This window comes from Geospiza fortis, unplaced genomic scaffold (assembly GCF_000277835.1).
Source record: "Geospiza fortis unplaced genomic scaffold, GeoFor_1.0 scaffold1, whole genome shotgun sequence".
NCBI classification, from domain to species: Eukaryota; Metazoa; Chordata; class Aves; order Passeriformes; family Thraupidae; genus Geospiza; species Geospiza fortis.
In genome coordinates, this window is record NW_005054320.1 from 7,368,927 (window position 1) to 7,395,670 (window position 26,744).

Below are 26,744 nucleotides of genomic sequence, written 5' to 3' on the forward strand. Positions count from 1 at the left end.
CCCTCTTAAAGATGCTTTTTCTGCCATCAGCCAGTTCTGCCATTAAAGTGTACTATTATGCTCAAATCCTGCTGTTAAAACATAACAAAGAAGTTGACATTTTGCATATATAAGTTCTTAATTTCCTTTGAAAAATCAGGCCAGAAAATTAAAACCAAAACATCCAAACACAAACAATCCACATTCCTGGGACTGCATGACTGAACAAAAGAGAACAAGGGCATTGCAAATTTATAGCTGTCTGTACAGCTTTCAGTCTTTCTTGCTCATGTGTCCCTATACAGTCATTAAATATGTAATCAAAACTTTTATCTCCCCCATCTTTTGACTTATTTAGGGTACAGAATAAACATCTGAAGGAATAAAATTACGTCTGCTCAAACAACTGTGAATTTAACATAGCTTATTTTTAAATGTCTAATTAAACATTTAAATGCAATTTTTCAGAATGCAACAATAGCTGCTATGTCCTACCTTTTTTTCTTAAGCATACTCATATTTTTTCTTTTCCTTTTTTTAAAACTGTTGCTACCCAAATAAAATTATCACTTCTATGACTGAATTATTTAGAAAGACAGGAAGCTATACAATGATACGATGTAATCCTGTGGATAAATACATGAATTCTCATCTTAAAACTGCTTAAATTATAGTTACCATTATTTCTACTGGGAAGGTATTTCAGAAACTCACTTCTCTGATAGCTATGCAAAACCATTTCTAATCTCCAACCTACATTTATGCACAGCAAGCTTAAAAATCTTGCTCTCGTTACAACTGTGTTCTTTTATATCCTTAAATAACTATTTCTCTTCAGTGTTTACCCCTTGAGATGGCAATAAATTTGTTCCTTTCTTCAGTATTATTTTTCTAGCCTGAGCAGGCCAATCTCTCATATTTTCCCCACTGTAAGATAAAAGCTCTGTCACTCTATTCATTCTGTTGGTCCTTCTCTGCATTTGGTCTGCTTGAAATTCAGATTTATACAGAGTATTCAGGGTGACAAATTACACATGTCTTCTAAGGCAGTCTTAATATTATCTAATCTCTGCTGAAAATTCTTCATCTGATACAGACCAGGACATTTTTCAACTCCCACTTCAGACAAAGAGCTCCTGACTTTTCCTGGCAAACTTATTTCTGATAGTCCAGTTCTCAAGATGTCCCTGATTACTATTCTGAGACTTTTCCATTTTAATTATGTTCTACAACTATATGGCCACCCTAAGCATAATCAGTACACTTCAAGCATCAAGGTCACTATAAAATAATCCTGGTCCAAAAGACTGACCTTGAGAAACTTCCAGCCCAACAATGAAGTCTGATGCTGCCTCCTCACTAGTCAGGCCTTTGGCCTTCTCACAGTCTGCACAGTACTCTTCATCCTCTCTTGTTTAATTGTACTTACTCAGAATGCACGATTACTAAAACCAATAAAAAGTCTGTTTACAATTTTTTCCCTCTACTTAACTGTAAGAACAGTACACGTGAAAGTAAAAACTTCCCTATATATCTGTGAGGACAAGAGGTCACACAAATTCCTTCCTCACCATACCCATATAACCCATCTTAGCTCACTGATCCAAAACTGAGGACAAACGTGCATGAAGGAACCATAAAATCGGGGTTTATATTTACTCACCATGATGAAGAGCAGAAGTAAATACACAGATGTTAAAAATTCATACTGGTATAAAACCAGTGCATGTTAGACAAGGTCCAAACAAATCCTAACAATAATTACAAGAGTTGCTGTATTCCAACTATTGAAACAATTAGATTAACAATAGGTCTTACTTGTCCTGTCATACGACTCATGACACGTATGTGCAATTTCAGCTCCGAGCTGCAAATAATGTCCAGCTTTATCATCTCTGGAACCATCTGCTCCAAGGGCAAACATTCCACCTGCAAAACAGGTCAAATGGCCCATCTTCCTTTCAAGATGCCCGTTCTTCCACTCTCCAATGAAGGTCAGTCCTCCATTGGACTTTCTGATGAGATGTTTTTCTATGGCCTACAAAGAGATTAAGAGAACATTCAAATGCTGTTTCACATGCAAGTTTTACTTATTAACTTTCCTTTATCAAGCAAAGTCTGGCTTTCAAAACAAAAATAATTTTCTTTTTTCAAATTCACTTCTGAGCACCACAGGAACAGACAGTTATAAGAATTTTATTTCAAAGCACAAAAAAAAACCTTAACTGCTAAAAATGCTAATGACATCTAACACATGAAAATCACAACATAGACAATACAGTGTTTTTACTTGAGAATTCAACACTTATTTTATGGCTCAAACAGTATTTGTCAAACTGTTAACTCTGGGAAGTACCAGAGCTCTGTGCACGCTGTGAGTACTCAGAAAACACATCCATGTTGGAAACTTTTGATCAGCAACGTATGCAGTCAGTCTCTCTTTAATAGGAAGTGGCAGGAATACTCCAGCCACCTTCTAGCTTCTCCATAGCAGCTTTCTGATTGCACATTCTCAAATGATAGGTGCTGGAGCAGCTGATCACCAAAAAACCCTGTATTTTATACGTGAGGCAACTGCTGCCTTCTTTTCACACATTTGTACCAAAACATGCTGTTGCTTGTGACTTAGAAATGGTATCCTTCTCTTAGAAGAGCAGCTGACTTAACTTCCCAAAGTTTGCAAACTAGATGGAATGTTTGCTTAAGCGTCTTTTAGAGAGGATCACAATTCCCACCAACTATTTCAGTATTTACTATGTCTAGCATTAGACAGTGAGAAAGCAATGAAAGAGAAGTGCTGGTCTGCACTGCTGTTGGGTTAATTCCTTCAGTAATACCACTGATAGATCTGAGGTTTGTGCTCATGGCAGGATCCAGAGAGAAGAAGGCAGAAGTCTCTGACAGCTGCCAGGGTGGTTGTCTAACCATCATGCAAATTGGTATTGACGACTGCCTTCTGCTGCTAAGGAGCCTGATGTGGCTAACTGTACAAGCCTCATTTGAGCTGGAAGTACTGGTACTGGAAGTATTGGATCTGCTGAAAACTGCCATTGGAAAGGATATCAAGATCTGGAGCACTAACTCTGTTGATTCCATTATTCTAGACTGTGACAAAACTGGTGTTTTTCGACCATATGGTACATAAAAGTTGAGTCCTGTTTGAAGGAAAGCCACTTTAACTGTGAAGAGCAGAAAGGCACTAAAGCATATGGATTATTTATTTGCTAGAGGAAAGCATTTTTTCCAAATGCTAAGTGACATCTTCTTCTGAATTGTATCTTCCCATAATTTCATAACAGTTGAGGAGCAAATGGATGCAGAAGCATTTCCAGTAGGACAAAATTGCTGTGGTTAGCACCAGGATAGCCTACAAAGGCCAAATTTATATACTTCTCCATGAGCTACACTTCTACTCCATATTTGCTTTCATGGTTTGACTGAAGAGGATGTTCTAGGTGCAACATGCTCCTCTTCTGAGCAGAAAACACATCTTCTGAACTTGAAAATAACTGCCTGGTAGAAGGGGTAGTTTTTGAAATCTGAAAATCAAGTCCTATCAGCTACTTAATAACTAGGTTAGGTTCTGAGAGTCACAAAGGAAGCATCTCAAGAATATAAATGCAACTCTCTCAAAATACTTTATCGTTCAACAACCTGCTGCCTGGTAACTGCAAAAAAATGGCAATTGGTAGTTACAGTAATTAACATGGGACAGCTGGGCATTGCTGGGAGCACTGTCCAGGGGTGCAGGCTGGGATAGGTGTGGCATTTGTACCCTTGGCTGGATGGCTGAGGCCACAGAGCACTCCAACAAGAACTGCAAAGCAATGACATCCAGCTGGACTACAAGGAGTATATATGTACCAGAGTGGATATTTGTACACCCCAACTCCCAAAGAGAAGGTTTAGTTCACATCAACTAAGAGATTAACTAATGGAAGGAGCTTCCTTAGTCTGAGCAATGCCTGAGCAACAGGGGTGGTTGAGGTCACTTGGTTTGTTCAGTCTAGAGAAGAGACAGAGGGGAGACCTCATTGCAGCCTTCAACATCCTCACGAAGGGCAGTGGAGGGAAAGGCACTGATCTCTTCACTCTTGAGACCAGTGACAGTAGCCAAGGGAACAGCCTGAAGTTGTGTCAGGGGAGGTTTAGGTTGGATAGCAAGAAAAGGTTCTTCACCCAGAGGGTGGTTGGGCACTGGAACAGCTCCCCAGGGCAGTGGTCACAGCACCAAGCCTGACAGAATTCGGGAAGTGTTTTGACAACACTCTCAGGCACATGGTGTGATTCTTGCGGTGTCCTTTGCAGGGCCATGAACTGGACTCAATGATTCCTGAGGGTCCCCTGCTATTCAAGGTACTCCATGATTCTATGCAAAACCTGAATGTTCCCTGAAGTTCCTGTGCTTTTCATGACTACAAAAAATAGCATTTTCTGAGCTGTCTTGCAGCAGTACTTGCTATGTTGTGACAGTCAAGCACACGGCTGAATCCTTCTTTTAGCTACCTAATGCTGTGCAGTAAGAAAGAGTGAGGATCAAATTTATGAGCCTAACAGATTAGGCTACTCAAGGCAGCAGATCAAAAAGAAGCTTACCTATCCCTCCAGCTGATGTGAGAAGGAAAAAAAGACACTTGAAACCAGACTAGCTGGAAGGCCCACATGATGATGTTGAAAGCAAAGTTAAGAGGCCCATCCTCAATTTTTATCACCACAAAAAACTTCCAGCAGGTTTCAAAATTTCAGCTTTTATCACAGCTGTGAATTTCCATACTAGGACATGGCAATGAAATGTCCTTTACAGTGGAAGATTGCACCCATGTTATATACAGAGGGGTTGTGGATATACAAATTGTTTGTATGTACGTAAGGAAGTATGTGGTGACCTGCACAAGACTTCATATGCCATGGATTGGAAACCATGACATCTGAAGAACAGATGCTGCATTCTTCTTCCCTGTGATAGCTCCAAGGAATGAGATATCACTGTCTACTGCAAAACTTAGGACTGAGGTTATGTTGTCCATCTTCCACTCACACTGCTGTAATAAGATAAGGGAGTGAAGTGTGGCTGGACAGAGACATTCTTTTAGACTGGTGGGTGCTGAGAACATTTCCAACTCTGTGCTGTGAGTGGGAGGAATGCATGCTACACCTTTCCCCTTCTGCTTGCACAAATGATGCAAAGAGCTTCTGCTCCACATTTTGAAAAACAAAGAATAAGAAGTGTTAGCTATGGAGGAAGACCTATACTATAGGCAAGAACAAAAAATGGTAAGGGAACAGCCTCTTAAAAAAATTTAAATAAAAATTTGAATTGCAGTTACGCAAAGCAAATCCCACTTAATGACTCTTTGCCTATGTCTTTCAATGTCGAGTAGGACCTGGGAGAGACACAAACCCTGAAACAGAGAATGTTCCACAGCACATAAATCAGTACAGTTCATGCAGACTCAAATGTACAGTGTGGGTTTAGCTGAGAAAAAGCAGAAGGAACCCTCTGATACTTGGACTGCAGGATATATCACACATGAATAAGGAGCAGCTTGGCTTTTCCTCCCTCCTATCCACAGAGTGTTTTCACCTAGTCCCAAATTGCCTTGCTCTGTCTCCATTCAGAGATGTGCCCATATAAAATGTTTGCAAGATGGTTTACAGTGAAGAGGATGAACAGGAGCGTTTATTTCCTCTAATTTTGAAGTGTTCACAGTTTAAGAATCAGAGTAAAATATTTCAACACTAACCACAATGGAAGCTAGATATCAACTGCTAAACAGCTTTAAACCCACACGATCCCATAAACTGCATTTTAACCTATTAAAAATACACAAGTAATGTTATGAACTAGTAATATAGATTTTAACAAACCCTGGAATGCTAAGTTCAAAAGGACTGGGAAACAGCCAATGCTTTATCAGTAGTTAAAAAAGCTAATAAAACAATTATATAAAATGAATGATGTGGTTTCAAAAATAAATTATTGATATGTGTATGCTGATACTAGAACTATTAGAGATTTCAAGAATTTCTTGACATTTTACAAAATATTAGTCCTAAGCAAGTAAAGAAAAAAAATTGTGAAAAAATAAAAAAAATCCTTATCCCATGAAGATTCTGCATAGATACTTTATTCAACACCAGGTAGTATTTCTAACAATGATCTCCAAGAAAAATGCTAGAAAAAAAATTGCAGATGACACAAAAATTGATGTAACTATAGATAATGATAAAGGAAAAGTCAGTTCTGCAAAATCACTGAGAGCAGGTGACAAAACGGGTTTTGCCTGAACAATGTGTTGCAATAGAGATAAGTGTAAGGTCAAACACTGAGGAATCGGGAATGTAAATCACAGTGGTAGGAAAGCAGTAAATCGAAAAGATTATAACCAGCTTCAGAATAAAGCAACTGGAAAGTGGATGATGGTATGAGGCAAAGGTTAAGAGTACAAGCAGAGCTTCTGGCTGGATGAAGAGGATAAAACCAAGAAGGAATCAGTTAGAAGAAGAATTACATTAGAAGAACCATTACATTGCAGTCTCCATACTGAAGGTACTGGAAAATACATAGAAAAAAGCTTAAGAAATAATTCAAAATCTGTTTTATCTTGTGAGACTCATTAAAAAAAAAAGAAAAAAAAAGGCGCTTTTCCTTCAGGAGAGAATGTCTATTGTACATTTGACAGTAACCAACTATATAGCGCAGATAACCCTTTAAAACAATGTAGAGAAGGAAAAAGTCAAAGCAGCTGGAAGTCAAATGTAATCAAATTCAGGTCAGGAATAAGACATATTACAGCTTCAAAGCAATTTTTTACTAGAATTTTCACTATATATCTTGTAAAATGTGACTTTTGAGAATTCCAAGAATAGGTGTTTTGCTTTAGAAGACTGACCACACTAAAACTAAGCTGTAAAAACTTATGTTGAAAGCAACAGGGCACGCACAGAGCCTGGAACACATCAGGCACCACCAACCACACATCAGCACTGGGACAAGGCTACACAGCCCCTGCTGCTGCTGGTACCACAGCTCACTCAAACCAGCTCAGTTACTCTTTATGTTTCTAAACTGCAGCAGAGGAATGGTGGCACAGTGGGAAACACTATGAGAGGCCGCTGACAGAAGATGGGGAAACCAGGAAAGTAAGAGCTGGGCAGCAAAAAGCTCAGAGCCACCACAGAAAGGCCACCAACCCCCAAATCCCACTGAACCATCTGCAGTACTGCCCTGCTTAGACAAGCACTTTGTCTGTGACAGGGAGTAAGACCATAGCACAAAAGAACCATAGAAACAGGAATAGATATGAACTGCATTTTACAAAGCAAATATGGAATATAACATGTAAATGCCCTAGAAAATAATGCAAAGAATAAAACAATTTGGGACTTCAGGTCCTAGAATGATGAATTCTCAACACTGTAAAAAAACGACTTGGTTGTTCTGCACACATCTCAAGGTTGCTAGATCTCCTTCTAATAAATTAGAGCCTGGGCTTTTACATTGTACCATTTGGGACAAGCTGATTATTTTTAGCACAATAATCTGCATCACATGTATTCCACAATAATACTTTTTAAACTACTCAAAGTGAAAGCTAGTATTATTCATCATTTGATTTCTTAAAACTTACATAATCAAAACAAGTCCTGTGGCTGGTGGTGGTTTTTCTCCCTAGGTTTCTTTTTTTTAAATTTAATTTCATTTCCTTAAAATCATTAAAGATTGTTACACTGAATTGGAAAACTCAATGAATCATAATCACCTCAATTGCATCGTCGTACATTTTCCTTGCCTCCATGTCCGTCTTGTCTGACATAAGCCAGGCTTTCAATAAATATTCATAAAAACTGTCTCCCAGCCCGCCCACGGATGTGTGATCTGTAGAAGGGAAAGAAATAGGGAAGAAAACAACAACAAAAAAAAAAAGGTTGAAGTTGTTATGTAATAGCACCTTAGATTTATTCAAAACATAAACTTATCTTTTTAAGGCCTACTGTTGTAGAATTATAAACATTTTTAGCCTGTTTAGAAAGCTGCACTGCACTCCTTCCCCTCCAAACTTACATCACAGGCATAGAACCTTCTGTATGTGTTCCCTATTTGCCATTCTGCACAGGCTATCTCTCACATCAAAAATGTACTTTAACCTCTGTTTTTACTTCGTTCCAAAGAACCTAATTGTTTTGCTGCTAGGGTTTTGGGGTTTTAGTTTTTGGTTTTTTAAGGTATATGTGAAAAAAGCATGTAGAAAACCTCCTAAGACCTCTGTATCCAGGATGTAACCAGGTCACGTGGCTGGCTACAAACTGTCATTCATTAACTACACAGAATCCAATCTTTCCAGCAGATTTTTATTTCTTACAGGGTAGTTACTCAGCAGACTAATGAATTCCTTAAACTAAATGTTCTTATTGAAATTATTTTTGTCCAAAGGGAAGCAAGGTGCCTTTGCAGCGTACAACACAAGCCCTGCTCTGTTCCACTGTGCCTGAGCAGCTACACAGAGCTGTGCCATGTGCCACAGGGCAAGAGTGTTTCACTATTAGAATCCACCAGCACATACACTGAACCTCCTAACACACAGATTTCTTTTTTGTCCCCTTTTTTTTAATTTTATTTTTTCCCTTGCAGAGGTTGCCTTTCACAAATAGTGTCACTGCTATTCTGTGCTGATAGACCACTTGAGAACTATCTACATTTCTCTTTGGCTGAACTATCATACTTCCCCACAAAAAGCCTACTGATGGTCTGGCAGCTTTGCAGCTCCTGCTCCAGCCAGGGTAAGCACTCACTCAGTACACCTTCATTCAAAAAGCAGCACTCTGTGAGATTTAATACGTGACTCCAAGCAGAATACACATAACCTTCTCTTTCCTAATGTTACAGCCCTCAAAGCAGTAGCATCAGAACAGTCTTAGACTCCTGAAGCTAGGCAAGGGAAATGTTTAACACCAACACTGTCACAATGCTAGAAATTCACTGCCCTAAACATGGCTGGTTGAGTCATGCAAGTACCCTTTCACTGGGTGAAGAAAAGATATGGCACTTCCTTTTACAAAATACCTCAAAAAGTGGTATTATTCACAGTTTTTCTGGGATAAAGGTGCAAAAGAGAGGTTGAGCTCTCCTTCTGTTCTTTTTTCCTCCAAGCACCATCCTACCACAGCATGTCTGCTTGTCTCTGAAGATGTGAGTAGGAGGTTAGAGCTGGTAGATGCTGCTATCCTAACTCTTCTAGCTGCCTCTTGGCTCCTCTGCTACTTAAAAATGGATTTCTAAACAAAGGAAGGAGCAAGTAGAGATCCTGTAGCTTTCCCATTTCGTTTCAAGTGGTGAATTTGAAGCAAATTCCTTCATGCCCTTCTCTTATACCTCAGACTCTCCCTGCCTGCCTTTTCACACCCAGTTACTCAGTGATTATGAGTTTTCATAAGCTTTCTCACTCTGAGCTATAAGAGGACATTCAGGTCATGAGTCACTTTCTTACACAAACGCAAGGGCTAGAAATTACTCCTTCGATTTACAATTACATTCTTAAGCAGACACAAGAAACAAGGGTCTGTGGTTTTCAGGAAAAAAATAAAAAAACCCCACAACCTATCCCAAGACTTCAAAGCTACAATTCATGCCAGCACTGCTCAGGGACTGACTTCACAAGAGACAGTTTAAAACTACTTCTGTTAAGCTCCTGCCTTGTCCCCAGATGAGCTCTGTCATTTGAGTAAGGGATGATCCTCAGCCAGATTTCCTTGACAGATGCACTCAGGTCCCAACAAGGACAGGCTGTTGAACCCTCAGCAGTGTTCTTGTAGTAGCTCCAGCTGGGATTGGGACAGGAAAGAGCAGGAAGATGATCAGAAAATGTTCATTTCCTAAACAGAGAAATCCACATTCCAGGTGTCTTTCAGAAGTCAATTATCAGCAACATGTCCCATTTCATGACTACTTCTCCAGGCAGTCATTTGAGAACTGTCCTTCTCTTCTGTCAGCAGCTCTTCTCCTTCACATTGCTTCTGATCTTAGCCAAGAGTATAGGGAACACAGGCACCAGAAGCATTGGGGGACACAGAACTCAGAGCCATCCCCTAGACAGCCTTTTTTTCTTGGATTCAGATCCTCCTCCCATTCAGAAGCAGACAAGCACATGGTAAGTAGTAAGAAACGAAGGCCTTTCAAGGGCCTTCCAATTCCCAGCAGCAGCATTTTCCTTGCTCCTTTAATGCATACCTCACTCCAGATCTGACCAGCCCAGAGTTTTCAAGGCTCCTCTCTCATTCAGCAGTGGGCTACTCCACTCCCCAGCTGATGCCTTTCACAGCTGGACCAGAGGAAAGACCTGTCAAAAAAGGCAAACGGATCCTGTTCCTTCTCTTCAGCAGCAGGAGAAGGACATATGAAATATTTCTGGTGGGAACATATGATGGTATTGCAGGGGAGCTGGCCACATCAAGATGCAGCTGTCTTTATGTCCTGTCCCCTCCCCATCCACAAAAATAGCCAAAAGGGGATGGAAGTGAAAAGGAGGCCAATGCAGCAGCTGAACTGAGGTTTAAACACAGTGAGTTTTCCAGCTTCTGCAGCTGCATTAACTGCACTCTGGCAAGGTCTTCTTCAGCTTTTCTGCCAGTGTCTGCTAGAGCAGAATTTTCTGCATTTTGTAAGAACTATAAGTAGAAATTACTTAAAACATGGTTTGTGACAGATTGTGGGTCTTTGACAATTTGGTCTCACCTAGAGCAGAAATGCTAAAGAAATATTTTCCAAGACTCCTTAGTAAATATATAACTGGTGAAGACTGTAGAACTGGGTCATGGCATATCATTCTCTTCTAAAAGCAAACCTCCCTATCCAAACTTATCAGAAGGTCCATAGTGGTTATCACTTTCTGCTGCTCTTTGAGCTATAGCTCAGATGGCTTCAAAGATTTAAGTCAGATCAAATCAGAATGTTTTGCTCATAAAAATGTTTTCCAAATGTTTTCCACATAAAATTTACTGACATTTTTCACACTGGCCCTAACCTTAAGTGTCAATCCAGAGTACTAAAAAGGAATAAATTGTGATTTGAATAACTGAGCTTACACTAGCATCTTGACACTGGGTACTCCTCAGTAAACAACTGAGAAGATAAGCATTAAGTACAAGCATTTTGAAAATTTAAAACTGATTCGTTCTTTCACAAATTTGATCTAAAGAATCATTTAATTAGCTCTTTGTCATGTAAAGGTTTTTATTTTGAGCTGTTTTTGATCAGCTGTTTTACAGTGAAATCCTGGAGTAGAATTCATTCCAGATTAAGACAAATATAGCAAAAAGAACAGAAGTTCTTGATAGCACAACAAATGTGGCTGAAGCCACATGTTCTGTTCAATGTATATATTTTTAGAACACTCATTCCTTCAAATCAAGACAAATTTGGGTAATTTCTTCATTCTGCATTTTTTCAAATGTAGGCCCAGATGACTGGGCAAACATAAAAGGATTCCAGTGAAGAATTGCTTTGGAATTCTTTTCAAACTAAAAGACACAGTTACTGCAATTGGAAAGAATACCTTCAACTTTTGCAACCAAAAGCAATTACAAGAAACCCTGTATTTTTCTGGTCACACTTGAAAGCATATTGTGTGCAAACCTGTGCAGTTAGTCTGTTTGTAAGGATTCTTCTTCCCAAAAAGAGACAAATAAAACCTTAATAGAAAGACAATGATATTTCAAGTTCATCGCAACATTTTTGCTCAGCTACTACAAAGGATCTTCATCCTGTTAAATATCGGCATTTTTCTTCTTAATAAACAGCACTCAACTGTAAACAAAAAACCCTCAATGAACAACAAACCAATCAATCTCAGCATAATACTTTAATGAGTTTTTAAGGAATTGATAAAATATCTGTGCTTAGTAACATATTGTGTCTCAGCTAAAATGCCAAAAAACAGATCTACCTCTTTCCCACAGACTGAGATGGGGACCTTCTTTTAAAACCTCACACCACCATTATCTAATATTCCAAAGATAGTTTCATTCCAAATGATCTTATTGGTATCAGCAACCCATGAGCTCACTGCTGACACAGTCTCCCAGACAAGAAGCAGGACAGCACTAAACCACTGCACAGGCAGGAGGTCAGACAGGGCGCACACAGTCTTGCTGAAATGCCGCTGGACCTCAGCCCCAGAGAGGAGGGAGGGTCTGCAGAGCTCGGGTGATTTGTTCTCTGTAAGTGAAACTGTTTCTTTACAAATCTGGGGAGACAAATAAACAGCTTTTTACTGCAAACAGCTCTTCATAGGCATAGGCAACAAGGCTCCCCCTCCTCAGTAACAGGTGAGGCATTGAGATGGGTCTGTCTGCTCTTTCTCTTCAGCACTAATTTTTGAGGACGGTTGTAGATACCAGGGATACTGTGCATTCCCATAGCTCGTCCTCATTTGTCATACCCAGACCTACCTAATATCTGTAAATAACTTCCTCCACAGCAAGCCAGTTTCCACATGAATGGCAGTGGTTCCCAGGAATACGGTTATGGCCACAGACTGCAAGTTACCAACATGTGCCACTTCCTTTTGTTTACAGGGAAAGTTTGGTTCAATGAGCAATAGCATGTTTCCCAGAACAACTGACAGCCCCCTAAAGATAACATTAATAATGAAGCCTGTTCTAATGAAGGTCTACCTGCTCTCTAGAGCAAACTTAAGATGTGCAAATTATTTTTAAGCAGATGGCTTTAAGTAGTTAACAGCAGCTTAATGAGGCAAATTAAAAACAGTTCATGATTTGGTAAACCCTCTCTGTGCCTTAATTGTTCAATTGTCATTTCTTGGCAAGGAGCAAGAATAAATAAAGAAGCCAGGCATTGTATTAAAGGCAGCACCTCATGCCAGAACTGATGCTGCAGTCCCAACACCTGAGGGTGAGGCTTCCTGCTGGCCAGGAGCAGAGGGGAGCGAGCCACTGCCCCTCCCTGACCCCAGGGCACATCCGCCCTAGGCAGAAAGTTTCTGCATGGCTTACTGCACACAGAATAAAAAGATGAAATATAATACTGAGCAGAGGTATGTTTAGCATGCACAGGCTGCCCTGCTGGAAAGCAGGACAGCGAGATAACATTGGAGCAGTGCAGAAGCACAAACAGGTGGAGATGAGGATCAACTCTGCCCACAGTATTTTTAATTCACAAATTGTAACTACAACACTGATTCAATATTTTAAACTAAAGACAGATTACAACCAAGCAAAAAATTACTAATTTGGCTATTTGTCAACTGAAATCTCGGAACTGTAATTGTCACTTTGGACTTTAAAATAAAGCAAAACTCACTAAAACCTGTGCTATTCTCACTAGACTGGAAATGCCAAGATAAACAAACCACTGATTAATTTCAACCAAGAGCAGTAGCACAGAATTACTTTGCAACAACAACAAAAAAAAAAAGCAATAAAAAGGGAGGCTGATCTACCTCGAGGGTCACAAATTGACAAGGTGCTATTGTAATATAGAGAAGGAGTCAGAGAAGGAGTTCAGGAGTGGAGAAGTTAAATGACCAGGAGGGGGTAGCAAAGTGATTAAGCTAATACTGACTTTCATTAAGAAACCCACGTGCCCCATCACCATTAGTTGTTCTGGCCTGCACCAACTAGCCTTACACTGCAGGAGCCCTTTTTCTCTGTGCAGAAAACTTCCAAAGAATTGTTTTTCTGTTTGTCTTTAGGCTGGCTCTGATTAAATTTCAGTTCAATCTTTACTTAATGTAGTTGGTCTTACTGCTCCTCAGCTGCTCTAAATAGGTGCAAGCTCCCCTTGTAATCCTTTAATCCAGAAAGCTGAGGCCCTGGAAATTGCAGCTGCTGCAATTCACAGCAGAAATTCAACCTAAGGATGTCATAAGCCATAGTGGTTGGCTTAAAAGTGCAAACAATTGTAAATTAACTGCAGCAAAGGCAGCCCTGGTAAAAGGAGGTGGAGGTTCAATTTTAAGTCAAATATAAACTATGTATCACTAAGGAACACATTACCAGCATGAGAATTTTTCTGAAAACATTCAGGGTCTCATATAACAGAACCACTTTTGGAGAATTTAAGCTAAGTATTTATCAGTTGGGAGGTAGCTGAAGAGACACTGCTTCCCATTCTACAGTCTGGTGCCACAGCAGAATCCAGCAACATGAAACACCTCGCCCAGCTCCTCCCGACCTGGGGGTGCGTGAGCACGCCTGCTCAGCACTCACGGCTCTCGAGAATGGAGCAGCTGTACTCTAAATACTCCAGATGGAGAACCTAGATATGAATATTTTAACAAGACTTGGAAAAATATGGATGGTTCTTGAGTTCCTTAACTGTACTCTTTGAAAAAACAAACTTTAATCTGAGTAGAATCATGTTCCATTTCTAGTTGCATTTAGAGATGACTAAAGCATTTTTGTCAAAGTTGTTTAAAGAAACCCCAAGAGAACAGCTTGAGGCAGACAGAATATTCCAGTTGGAAGAACTAAAAGTCTGGCAGCTACAAGAAACTGAAAACACAATCTCTTAATGGAAAGTATTAAGCAATCTTAATTATAAATCCTACCAGTTTCTCATATAATAAAATTAAGCAAAATTACTTCCTAGATCTGTAGGGAGTATCAAACTACAGATTAAAAACAGTTAAACTTGCACAATTCAAGTGGGTCCAAAGACAATAGAAATACTTTGAAACAGACCAGCAAGTATAACAAGCGAACTAGTACACATACTTAGGTAACTAATGTTCTTAGAATCAAAACATTTCTTCAGACTGAATGTAATTTACAATTCTGTAATGTCAAAGGAATATCCTAATTTGGTATCCTACAACAGACTGTACTTTCACTCTCAGGAATTCACAGCTGGAACAAATGTTTTGTTTTGGTTTTGGTATTCAAACTTTCCCGAAACATCAAAACATTCCAGCTATTATGTATAATTCTGGAAAGATGTAGGTCATCTCTCAGAAGACACATTCAAGAATTAAACACCAATCAACTAAAAAAATCAAGTCCACATGCTAAAATTAGAAACACATTAAATCCTTATGTCGGCGTGTTTACTGAGAAGTTTACTCAGAAGCCTTTTATCACCTGAAGCTGTCTTTTCAAGGTTATTACACTCACCCACAGAGCCACCCAAATGAAGCACACCTGCCTCTCAGCCAAGTTTGGAGTCACTGTAAATCCCAACTGTGTGGGCAGCTTTAACAAAGCCTCTGGGATTTGCAGCAGATTGGTGGGAAGTCACCTGCATGCTTGTCTCTGATGACTTTTTTTACTTGACAAGGTGGCTGTGAAAGAGCTAAAAGGGATAACACCACTTGCTGCAAGTATGCACCCAAAACCCAAAGAGTCCCTTTTGAATAAGAGTTCATATATAGAGGGATTGACAAGTTCTTAAGGTTGTTACATCCTTTAGTTTATTCACCTTAATCTTCCTTGAAGATCTTGATTCTCCTCTTGAAGATTATAAACCAGAACATGGGAGAGGGAAACCTTTATTAGATTAAATCTAGTCCAACATTCAATAATCCGTTTTAGTGCAGTACAACACATCTGCACCAAATCAGCTGGCAAAATCACTGTCAAAAACTTCACCCTTCAAGCTGTATCAAGTACATGGCAGTTTATATATTTACATATATATATATATTTATATGTCCCACATGGGAAGCTGACAGTCAAAAGTGATTCTGAGGAGCACAGAAAGACACTCGCTGTTTTTGATGTACTTTTGGATTATACCACATGCAATATAAATCCAGGCTACCCTGTTTCTTTCTCCTAAACTTCGGTCTATGTAGCTCTTACTTTTCTTCTCATGACAGATGCTTGAAATGGCGCATGCAGCCGCATGACGTTTTGGTCACTCTGTAGGTGCTGGGAAATTGTGATGATTTTAAGACTTGTTCAGTCCATGCTCTGTGACTGAGACTGAGCTACCACACCATACATGGACTGCATTCATCACCACCCCTCTCTTACTTGACTATATATGTCATATGGGACCATATCACATAGATCTTCAAGTCAAGACAGTATTTTAGGTTGCTGCTACAAGGACAGCCCAACTCCCAGTGAAACTTCAGGATTAAAAGAAGCCATTAGTAAGATACACTCAATGTTCACAGAACAGAACTAGAGACCCTCTCTTCTCAATGTCACCAAACTGGAAATGTTTCTCACGTGACCACCAGCAGTTCCATCTCCACATAGAACTCAGAATATGAAGTCTCACATACTGAAGACATAATAAAAAGAAACAGATGTCAGATAAAAAATGCAGTTTTAGGCATAAAATTATCACAGAAATAATGAGATTCCACAGGAAAACAAACTCTAAAAACTCACAGAGGTGTCAAAGGATAACTTTATACTCCCCAATGATTTCAAGTTAATGTCTTCAAAGCCATTAGTGTAAGCTCTCAAAAATATCAGGCAGTACCCTAAACATGCCAGACTTCATTAATACAGATGAACTTACTGAATTCACAGTAAATGACAGAGATGAGAAAGACAAATGTAAAAGCTGCTGTGGGACAAATCACAAATTCTAGATATTGATGCACTCCCCACCGAGATTATGCTCTAAAAGTATAGCTTGGTGGTACAGCAAAATGAAATATTAATCTCTTTGCCTAGCAATGTATGCAAGCATTCTCATAACCCAAAGTTATACCATATCCAAATCCTCTCTTTAGGAATTATTTATAGACACTCCTTTTCAAATGCATAATTCATATACATGTTTAACCTTCCAATAACACTAGAATCTTTAACACGCTAAACAAAGCTTTTATTTGTTCACCTTTTCCAGCATCTTGCTCAGCAGACCAGCAGAGCATCTTAACCTTGTAGTCTTATAAAAGCATATTCCCTGTAATGCACAGTTCTGTTGTATTTCATTAAAATAAAGTTTTAACAGATTATCTTGCTCTTGGCTTCTAATGAATAAACAAATCTGAATGCAGCTTTTTCCTGAAACACAGCTAATTACATTTGTACAAGGTTGTAAAGCAAAAGTGCAAGGGGAATTCTCCGGCAGAGATTACACAGATTATCTTCTATTCAAAACACATGCATGTTCCAAAGGACAGAACAACACAAAATAAATTGGAGAGTAAAATTAAGGACACCTGCCAAGATAGCAAAAGAAATTAAACTGCAAAGAATCACCCCCACCTCCTAATATGCAACCGCATGCCTACTACTGGAAGTCTCGAAATACTGCAGTAATTTTATTTGTTCATAATGTAATAAACAGAAAGCAGATTTCAAACAGCAAAAACTCCATAAATAAATGCTTACACAAATGTCCAAACTATCCAAAAGATCACATATCTCCAGTTCTATAAATTATGTTCCAAACACAAATTAAAAAAGAAATTTACTTGCTAAATCAAATAAATGTGCAAAAATGCAGTCAGGTTGGGAACTATTCTACATGTACTTTTACAACATGCAATTATTTTACTCCTGTACTATTTCTATTTAAGAGAGAGAAAATCTTTTCCTTAAGCTGAAGGGGAAAAATAATCATCTGCAAGTTAAAGTATTAGAAATTTTTATTCACAAGTCCAAATAGAAAGTAGTTATCTGATGAGTTTTGGAAAATACTTTGGAATATACAACGTTGACTTGACCCAATTCCCTTCGCTTCCTTTTAGGTTATGGATGTTTTGCCAGAACTTGACCTTACATTTCACAATTTTATTTTTCCTGACTCATGGCATTGCTAGTTTCTTTAGAGAAGGTACAGGTATTAATAGACATAATTTAAGATACTCCTTGTGCTAAGCAAGGCATGTAGTAAATAGGTAAGGGTACAAGAGAGAATGTATAATATCTTCACAGTTAAAGGAGATTATGAGCAGCTTCAGCTGGAAAAAACGTGTTTTCCACAACTAGCATCTTTGCACTATCTCTAACTACACTATCAACCTATTAATTTATGCTACAATTACATTTTTATCTGAAATATTTATCTGTGGTATTTCTTTAATCTTTTCAAAGACTACTTCATTCTTCAGTATTACTCACTTCACCTTGCCATCTGCAAGGGTTTTCATCTCCCAGAGGCAGGTGTAAAGACTGAAAGGGCTTCTGCTTAATTTTAAAAATGAAAGGCCCGATAACTGATAAATAAATCAGGATCTGGATTTCTATCTCTGTAGCACCCTTAAAAGTTTGCATTTTAGAGAGTCACTCTCCCTATGGATCAGATAGAGCTCACACTGACAGGGCAATACCCTTCAGCTGACATGCTGATTTTTCTCAATGTTTGCATTCTCACAAGGGGATGCACAGTGTGACAGCACCTTCTTCATCAAAAAGGGTCTGCAGATCATAGGGGCTGGGAGAGCTGGGTGGCAGAGCTCAGAGGGTGATGGTGGGTCCCAGGGCCCTAGGTTTACTTGCCAGCAACAGAAAACACCTCTGTGTGTTTGTTTTTCCCAGTGAATTTAATCCTGAGTGCATGTGTAGTTCATTAGCAAACTCCCAGCTGGACAGCAGGAGACCTGCATATGAAAAGACCCAAGCTCTGTGCTGATGGCTGCAAACTGGAGAGCAGGAGACCTGCATATGACCCAAGCTCTGTGCTGATGGCTGCAAGGTCCAGGGTGCAAGCACAGGTATTGGACTGAGAGCCTCTGCTAATATTTGAAGGGTCCATGAGCATGAGGATACTTGTGAAGGGTGCAAGCCCATGCATCTATTTGACAGTGAACATAAGGAGGAGGATTGAAACCTGGCTACCTGTGGGTGTGTTGCAGGTGAGTTGTGGCAGGACTACACGGGGGCGCTGCCAAGGCAGGGCTGTTGGTGGCTCTCTGTGTGGGCAGCTGCATCAGTGTCCTCTTAATGCATCTCTGGAATATGTCCTGACTGCAAATGGGAACTTCAGCAGTCACATCCATCAGACAAGGATGGAGACACTTGGACCTGGCTGGCCTTCAAGTCCTGGGAAGCAGGAATCCCCAGGTCTTGGAGTCTGCTAAATACAGTGATTTCCTTATCATCTTTAACCATGTTATATACATTAACATCCAATTTGTTTTCACTGTTCCTTTAAATTCTGAAAAATAAATATAGACAGATGGTGCTGTGTATTTGATACCATATCGTATCACAAATGAAAACAGATAGGATGCATTGCTCATGGTTTGTCTATTACCTGCAAGAGTTTAAATGAAGCCTTTTGCTTAATTACTTTGCTCAGCCCAAGGGCATTAGCCTCAAACCAGCTGTACAGACAGGCATAAAAAGCCTGGAATATTCACCCAGTATTTCCACTGACTTAATGACAGTAATTTAATGTTTTTTTCCAATGTTTGAAAATTGCGCCATTTTAAAAGAAGGGTAAATCTAACACAAATAAATTAAATCTACAGATGCCTCCTCCAAGTGGCATTTAAAAATTAAAATTGCTTGGTTTAATTTAAGCAGTTATTGTTAAAAATGAAAGACTACCTGAAGAAAATGCCATAGGCACATCCATAAAGACACTTGCTTAAGTTTATTTGAAGGGCAGCCTACAGCAGAACCAACTGGGAAATAGAGGATGTAAACTTCTCCCATTCAGCCACCCCAGGCTGTGCCTCTACCTACTCTGCAGTAACAGGTACAGGAAGCTGCAAGAAAGTGAGAACATCACCAGAGGGGGCTAAGGTATTGTAACAGGCTAAATAACCTGTGTGAATCTTCTTATTGTCTTTAAAGGATAGCTATCACTTTGACATGGAAGACACCATTTAGATTTAGTGCATTTAATACTCTTATCACCTGTGATCAATATCACACTGTCAGTGAGTCCTTATAAAGATGATGACAGTGTCCCACACTGGGCTACTTGCAAGTCTGAGTAAGGGGCTTGTTTTCTGTAAGGAGACATGAATAAAGCAGCAGAGAACAGACTGCAGCCTGAATGTTCATCACATCAGCATTTGGTGGTGACAAATTTGGTGTCTGCTGCTACATTCCTAATAACAATGCTCAGTTCATGCACTCTAAATTCACACGCTAGCTTACTTCACAGCAACCTGTCAATGTGCCCACATATCACTAAGGTGAAATAAACATATAAGATTAACACAGTATGACATTTCTGCTTATTTTCTTGCATATGGAAGCCATATTTGGCCTAAACCCCAACTTTAGTTAAACTGACAACTCTCTTAGTAACCAATCCAGGTAACTCCATAGGTAGTCCAGATGCAGGAAATCAGATTTGAAGTTAAGAGTAATTAGAGTTCCCCTTCAATAACATTATTACTTGCAAGAGATGTTGGAACTGAAAGAAATTAAGTAGTTTATTTTCAGTGTTGGAAAGCAAAAAGGAAGAATGTTCAATTTACAGAAATGTGCCAACATGACGTGTGTGCCCTGACTTTGCAATAACATGCAGATTTGGCTTTTCTTTTGTTATTGCCTTTCTAGTTGGTATTCTCATCTAACATGTTTGCAAATGCAAACTAAATTTTTTCAACATATTTTAATTTTTTAAGAAATCACTTTCTTCAGTACCAGTCAGTTTTCATAAGTTTGAAATCCCAGCTTTTTAATCAACTTTCTGTTATATCTGCCTAGGAAGCTTCTCTAGAAAGCACTGTTACTCTGCTTTTGAAAATAATCTAAATTCAAAGTTCTGATGCTTACACCAATCCAACTACTCACCATGTGTAAACCCAAGCTAACAAAGTCAACTGAAGGTTAATGTGAGAGATTAGAAAGTCCTTCCTGACAGCTATTTTCCTTTCAGTCTTACAGAAACTGAAACCCCAAAGCAGAAGTATTGTAAATAACTTGTTCCTACTGGACCATCACCTTAGCCCATATGTAAAAATGGAATCTGTCAACATTCCTGTAGGCATTATAGCTCTGCCTTCTAGCAAATGCCCCAGTGAGCTGACAAATACTGAGCTGAACCCATTCAAAAGATGTCTGTCATGACCCCCATGCTGCAATAATACCTGCACATTATAAGCTTAACCCCAAATATTTAGCTATCATTTTCCTCCTCCTGGGTATAATGAACCCCCTTGCTGCTACACAGCATTAAGTGTCCAACTGTATTACAAAGCATTTGCATTGGAAAGGACAGGGATTTAGCAATGATCACTAAGCCATTCACCCAGCAGTTCTTAGAATTGGGGTTTACAGCATTCAAGTGGAAAGAGATTATGGGATGAAGCAGTAGTCCCTGCTCAGTCCTGCCTGCTGTGGCTTCAGACCCTGGCTGCTGCTGCTTCATTGAGGCAGGCAGTAAAAGAAAGAAGTAATCTGTCACCCTTCCTCAAGGGCTATGTCAAGTGCATTAAATGCAAATGAAAATTTATATTAATTAAATTGTAATCACTTCAAAGACACACCTATAGATTAATGCCACACTGACATAATGATTTGACTCATCTCTATAACTTGTTAAGAACCTGGAAGCAATGGTCACATCGGTCTTGATGAAATGATTATTACTAATTGACTGGTAGGTTACTTCACTGGTTACAGCTGTTCAGGCATTTGTAAGAGAAACAGTGACTGGTTTGAATGAAAGTGCACGTCTTTGTAAGCTCCAGCAGACGAACAAGTGGAAAAGATGGTCTGCACATCTCAGGGCACTGTCCCCAGCACATCACTCCCAGCAGTGAAACTGCAGAACATGCTATTTATACTGAGATCAGAAGGTCTGCACTCTGATAAATCAAACCCCAGCAGAAATGACTCACTGGACCCCGCACCCTCACATCAGAAGGATGTTGACAAACTTACAGCATATCACACACACCACTCCCCCTTCTCCTAACCCAAGAAGAGCACAGACCACATTTGAGCAAACATTTAACTGAGGCAAACCAAACAAGACACAGCAACATGCCTAAGATCTGTGGAGGCTAAGACAGAAACATTCTGAGGCACAGAAAAACTCTGTAACAACTGCTGATCCCCAAAAGGCCTGAAAGACCTTTAGAAAAGCTAGCTCATCACCATTCATGAACCCTGGATATGCAAAGAGGGCTGGGGGGCCAATGTACCTTTGGTTAAACCCTACAAAATTAGGGTGTGCCTAGGCTCCTAGTGCAAACAGCTCTGAGAAAGAATCAAAATACTTTAACAAGTATTAAGGTAGAAGGTACCAAGAACATTCCACAAGGTTTTGTTTGCAAGTAGAGATGGATCCAGTTTACAGCCCTATGGGGCTACACCAAAGCCACAGAAAATTATACTTTCCTTTTCTCCCACAATTTTGCAACAGGAATTTCCTTTAAATATTCAAGTTTACCCATCAGCTTGTTGGAACAAAATTAAACAAAACAGCAATACTTCTAGAAGGGTACAATTTTTCTTCTATTCAAATAGTGTAAATTTTTTTCTTTATAAACTAAAAGGCAAAGAAAAAATATAACTGCTGAGAAAACTTGACCTAAATCAATTCTTCAAAATACTATATATTCTTCAAAGTACTATATATTTTGTCTAAAACGAAGAATCAACTGGTAGTAATAGCGTTAATTGGTCTGACTGCTAAGTTCCCATCACCACTGATGTTAGTACTACTTTGAATAAAGGTACTCACCACTAGAATAAAGGGTACAGAAATAAAAAATAAACCCATCACTAGAAAGATGCTATATTGCAGCTATATCCCATAGTTCTTCAGCAGAGTATTTAGGTATGTATTTATGCTGATTTATTTTATCTATTTCACACCTTACTCATGTGACTCGTGACTTAGTTGGAATACTGCACAGATTAACAAAAAAACTAACTAGAATTGAACCAAAAAAGTCTGAGCAGAGAAAAAATTGTTGAAAGGAAGAAAGGAAGAAAAAAAAAAGGAAAGCAACACTAGAAAGGTCAGAGTGAAGTTACTTGTATCTAGGCAAATAAAGTGTTCCGAAATAATTCTCAGAAACTTATCTGCAGAAAGTACTTTGTACAAGATAAGATGCATCAAACTAAAGGTCACAGCAAAGATGAAAAGGGCAGCTTTCCCAGAAGCTGGAAAAAGAAAAGCTATGCTTTGATACTCTTTCCATTGCCTCAGTCTTTCCAGTACAAAGGTATATAACAAGCCAAATACAATGCTCTTTGAAATTACCTTCTGAGTGGAACATAAAAGCCTTGCCTGCCTGTAATACCAACCATGGGACTCAAGCCAGTAACAGTGTAGGGGGCTTGAACACGAGTCCTCTAGTGAATTGGGATGTTGTGTGTGAAGGCATCATCCCTACTTGACTCACTCATGCATAGCAGAACACAACCTCTGCAAGGGACAAAGAAATTCCTGCCTAAGCCCCAGCTACTCCATCCCATCTGTCCAGTGTTTCAGACCATGTGCTCCTTTACTGTAACTTCTTAAATTTTTGCAAGTAGATGCACCTAAGAGTGATACAGGGATACAACCGAGACATTTTCTCAACATTCCATCCAAGTTTGTGAAATGAAATAGAGAATTATGCTATCCACAACATCAGTATTAGGTTTCCAAATGCTGTTTGTCCTAGTTTCAGCTAGGACAGCATTAATTTTTTAGAGCAGCTGGGAGGGGGCATGGCCAGACTCTAATGTTGTTCAATACCATCTCAGGTCATTGCCAGAGGCAGGGAAAATGTCTCCTCTCAGGAAAAGGGCATAATTTCTGGTCAAGGAGAAGAAACTGGCTGGAAAGAACAGGTCTTCTCTTCTATGTAAACCATTTCTTTGTCTTATACCTTTTGTTATTAATATTCTAGCAGTTACTCTTCATTTTCTTATCTCACTGTTGTTTCCAGCAAATTGTTCTTATCTCAACCAGTGATCTGTTGTGCAGGAGGCAGGCAGAGGGAAAGTGAGCAGCAGATGTGGTTTTAGCAGAACTACTAAAATGGAGACTACTATCCTAAGCCATGATATTGTTGCACTGTAAAAATCCTAGAAATATTACAAGAGTATCTGAATATGCACTTGGAACCTTATTTGCTAAAAAAAAAAACCCAAAGTCCAATCATCAAATTCCAGAAAATAAATTTATGACTCATGATCAGCATAGAAAAATTAAAGGCTCTAAGAATTTGTATTTCTTTTTATCCTCAGAACGTAAGTCTCAGTTTGACTTACTCCTAAATTTGAGTCCCAAATGTATTATCTTGCAAAATCCATTTAATAGTATGTTTGAGCTCCATCAAACTTCTGCAAAGTTAAACTTTCCTCTGTATGTTTATTTTTAGTGATGAGGAGTATCTAATTCCCAAGAGATACTAATTCTGTGCATTGAAATTACAAGCAAGCTGGACAGGGACTTTTTACAAGGGCATGTAGAGACAGGACAAGGGGAGATGGATTCAAAGTGAAAGAGAGTAGCTTTAAATTAGATATTAGAAAGAAAGTCTTTACTGTGGGGGTGAGCTGCCCAGAGAAGCTGAGTATGCCCAATCCCTGGAAATGTCCAAGGCCAGGTTAGAGGCTTTGAGCAACCTGATCCAGCAGAAGGTGCCCCTGCCCACAGCAGGGGGATTGGAACTAGATGATCTTTACTTGCCCCTTCCAACCCGAGCCATTCCAAGATTCTATGAAATAGCCTCTAAAGAATCCTGGTGATACATCACATTAGACTACTTTTGATAAAACCAGCACAAGCAGATGGTTAGGAATAAAATAAAATCAATACAAAAAATTGTTTCAAAGCAAAATTACAAAACTGTCTTTTGAATAAAAATGCCTGAGTATTTGTATTTGCAAATTTTCTTATTTCTGAATATGTTGTTAAACTTAAATTTATCAGAAGAATTTCTCCCATCAAACCATTTGCCCATCTCAGATGGTGGCATGATCCACTCAAAGATATAAGATGCTTTGGAAAGAATTTTGGCTTTAAAGATAGGATTAGACAAGTATTTCACAATGACTGCAATGACAGCTGTATTCAGCTCCCTCACATACCAGATTCAAAGTCAGAAGCAGATTCTCAGTTTGCAAGCCAGAACACGTTCTGCTGGATATTTACAGCCAACCACTGAAATCCCCAAAACCTATCAATGATGTCAAACAGGACAGAAATAGATCATCTTGCCTGTTTTTCCTAAATAGACCTGCATTTATAAAAGATAAAGAAATAAAACCTTGAAGAAAAAAATTCTCTTTTATCACTGCCACTACCAAAGCACAAAACCACTCAACTTTTTTTCAAAGAACCACTACAAGAAAGGAATCATGTTTGTCTCTCTCTTGATGTTTTATCTCTCCTCTTAACTTGTCAGCAACAATGCCTGCTTTTTCTTTTCATTCCAAAGCTTTTTTTTTTTACATCTATAAGGAGGTTCATCATGCCATTTCACATGCCACTAAGGAGATGAATTATGTTTGTAGATGTCAGTGCCTAACACAACTTAACCACCACAAACATGCATTAATGCACGTCACCTTACAATAATCCACTTACCAGATGGTTTGCAGAACAAAACCAGGAACAGAATCAAAATGAGGAAATACCTTCAGCCTTATTCTTTATTACTGAAGATTTTATTGACTGATAAACATAAGGAGAGGCATCAGATTAAGCAGCAAGCTGTTTTCAGAAAGTATCCTCAAAAGTGAGCTCTGTGACTTCAGAGACAGGCAAAGATTCATTTCAGGAGATTTCAAGTTCAAGCTATCCTTCTGTCTTTTATGTTATCAAGCAATGCTGTTTGTGCCCTACAGAATAAATTTTCTGATCTCCAACTCAGCAACAAAGTAAGAAGTAGACTTCTAATTAGGAATTAATAAAATAAGAATACTTACGCTGACCCCACCGGCCTGTTCTCGGATTCAAATAATTTGGATAAAGTCCATTAGGACGATCCATTTTTTGAAGTAACTTCCGAATGTGCATGACCTAAATTAAATCAAGAATCAGGTTCACCGCTAACAACATTTGGCTGCCTCTGCACAAAGTTAAATCTAATATTTTTTATTTTTCTTTCATTTTTAGTAGCAAATTTTATTAATCTGAACCACAAGCTTTCTTGAGGGCTTTCTTCAGATTTGTACATTTTTGGTTTTAAAGGACTGCTCACATAAACATGCTTAAAATTAATGATTTTTAAATGTATTCTGAAACAAATAAGAAAACCTGTGTTATCATACATTTCTAGCTGAAAAATACAACTATTTGGTAACAGAAATACAAGCATGAAGATATTTACCTGCTACAAAGAATGGAAGTAGAATTCAATATAGAAAGTACTTCTCCTTTGATGAAATTTATGATAAGAAGTATGATAAAAAATATTGATTTTTGAGACTCACCTTGTTGTAATATACAGGGTCTCCTGTCAAATAACTAAGGTGGACAAATTCCATGTGCAGAGTACCAAACTCAGCAAGGATGCTGCTGCCAGCAGAAGCCCAGCCCCAGTTTCGACCAACACCACTGAATTCCAACAAATATGCATAAAGAAAGGAAGAAAACAACAGAAAATTCAGAATTATTGTGCACAGCACAGCTACCACAGCCAATTAAGCAAGCAACAACAATATTTTAACCCACACTTAAGATTACAGGAGTTGTGATTTGATTGGTCAATTGGTTCACTGGTTGGATCTTTTTGGAATAAAGATACCATAACCTCATCAACAAAAAGTCCTATGCTTAAATAATATAATACCATGAAGTCACACAAATATGATGACTTAACACTGGGCTCAATCACAGTTGTTCCTTACTCACTGCATGTTATTAAGAACAAGAATCAAGGTAACACAAGTTTTGAAGGTGCCAGCATTTGCTGCCTTGTCCTGCTGAT

The 26,744-nt window shown here is 38.9% G+C and overlaps 1 protein-coding gene across 1 annotated transcript in view; it reads right to left on the minus strand.

Annotated features, from left to right (window-relative positions):
• The window catches only part of MAN1A2 (mannosidase alpha class 1A member 2), a 133,337-nt gene that overhangs the window by 19,495 nt on the left and 87,098 nt on the right, over positions 1-26,744 (minus strand). Inside the window, exons 7-10 of the mRNA XM_005420589.2 lie at positions 26,248-26,371; positions 25,741-25,834; positions 7,743-7,858; positions 1,798-2,017 (exon numbers count right to left, since the gene is read on the minus strand). Coding sequence (XP_005420646.1) covers positions 1,798-2,017; positions 7,743-7,858; positions 25,741-25,834; positions 26,248-26,371 — 554 coding nt within the window. The remainder of the gene's footprint in view (positions 1-1,797; positions 2,018-7,742; positions 7,859-25,740; positions 25,835-26,247; positions 26,372-26,744) is intronic.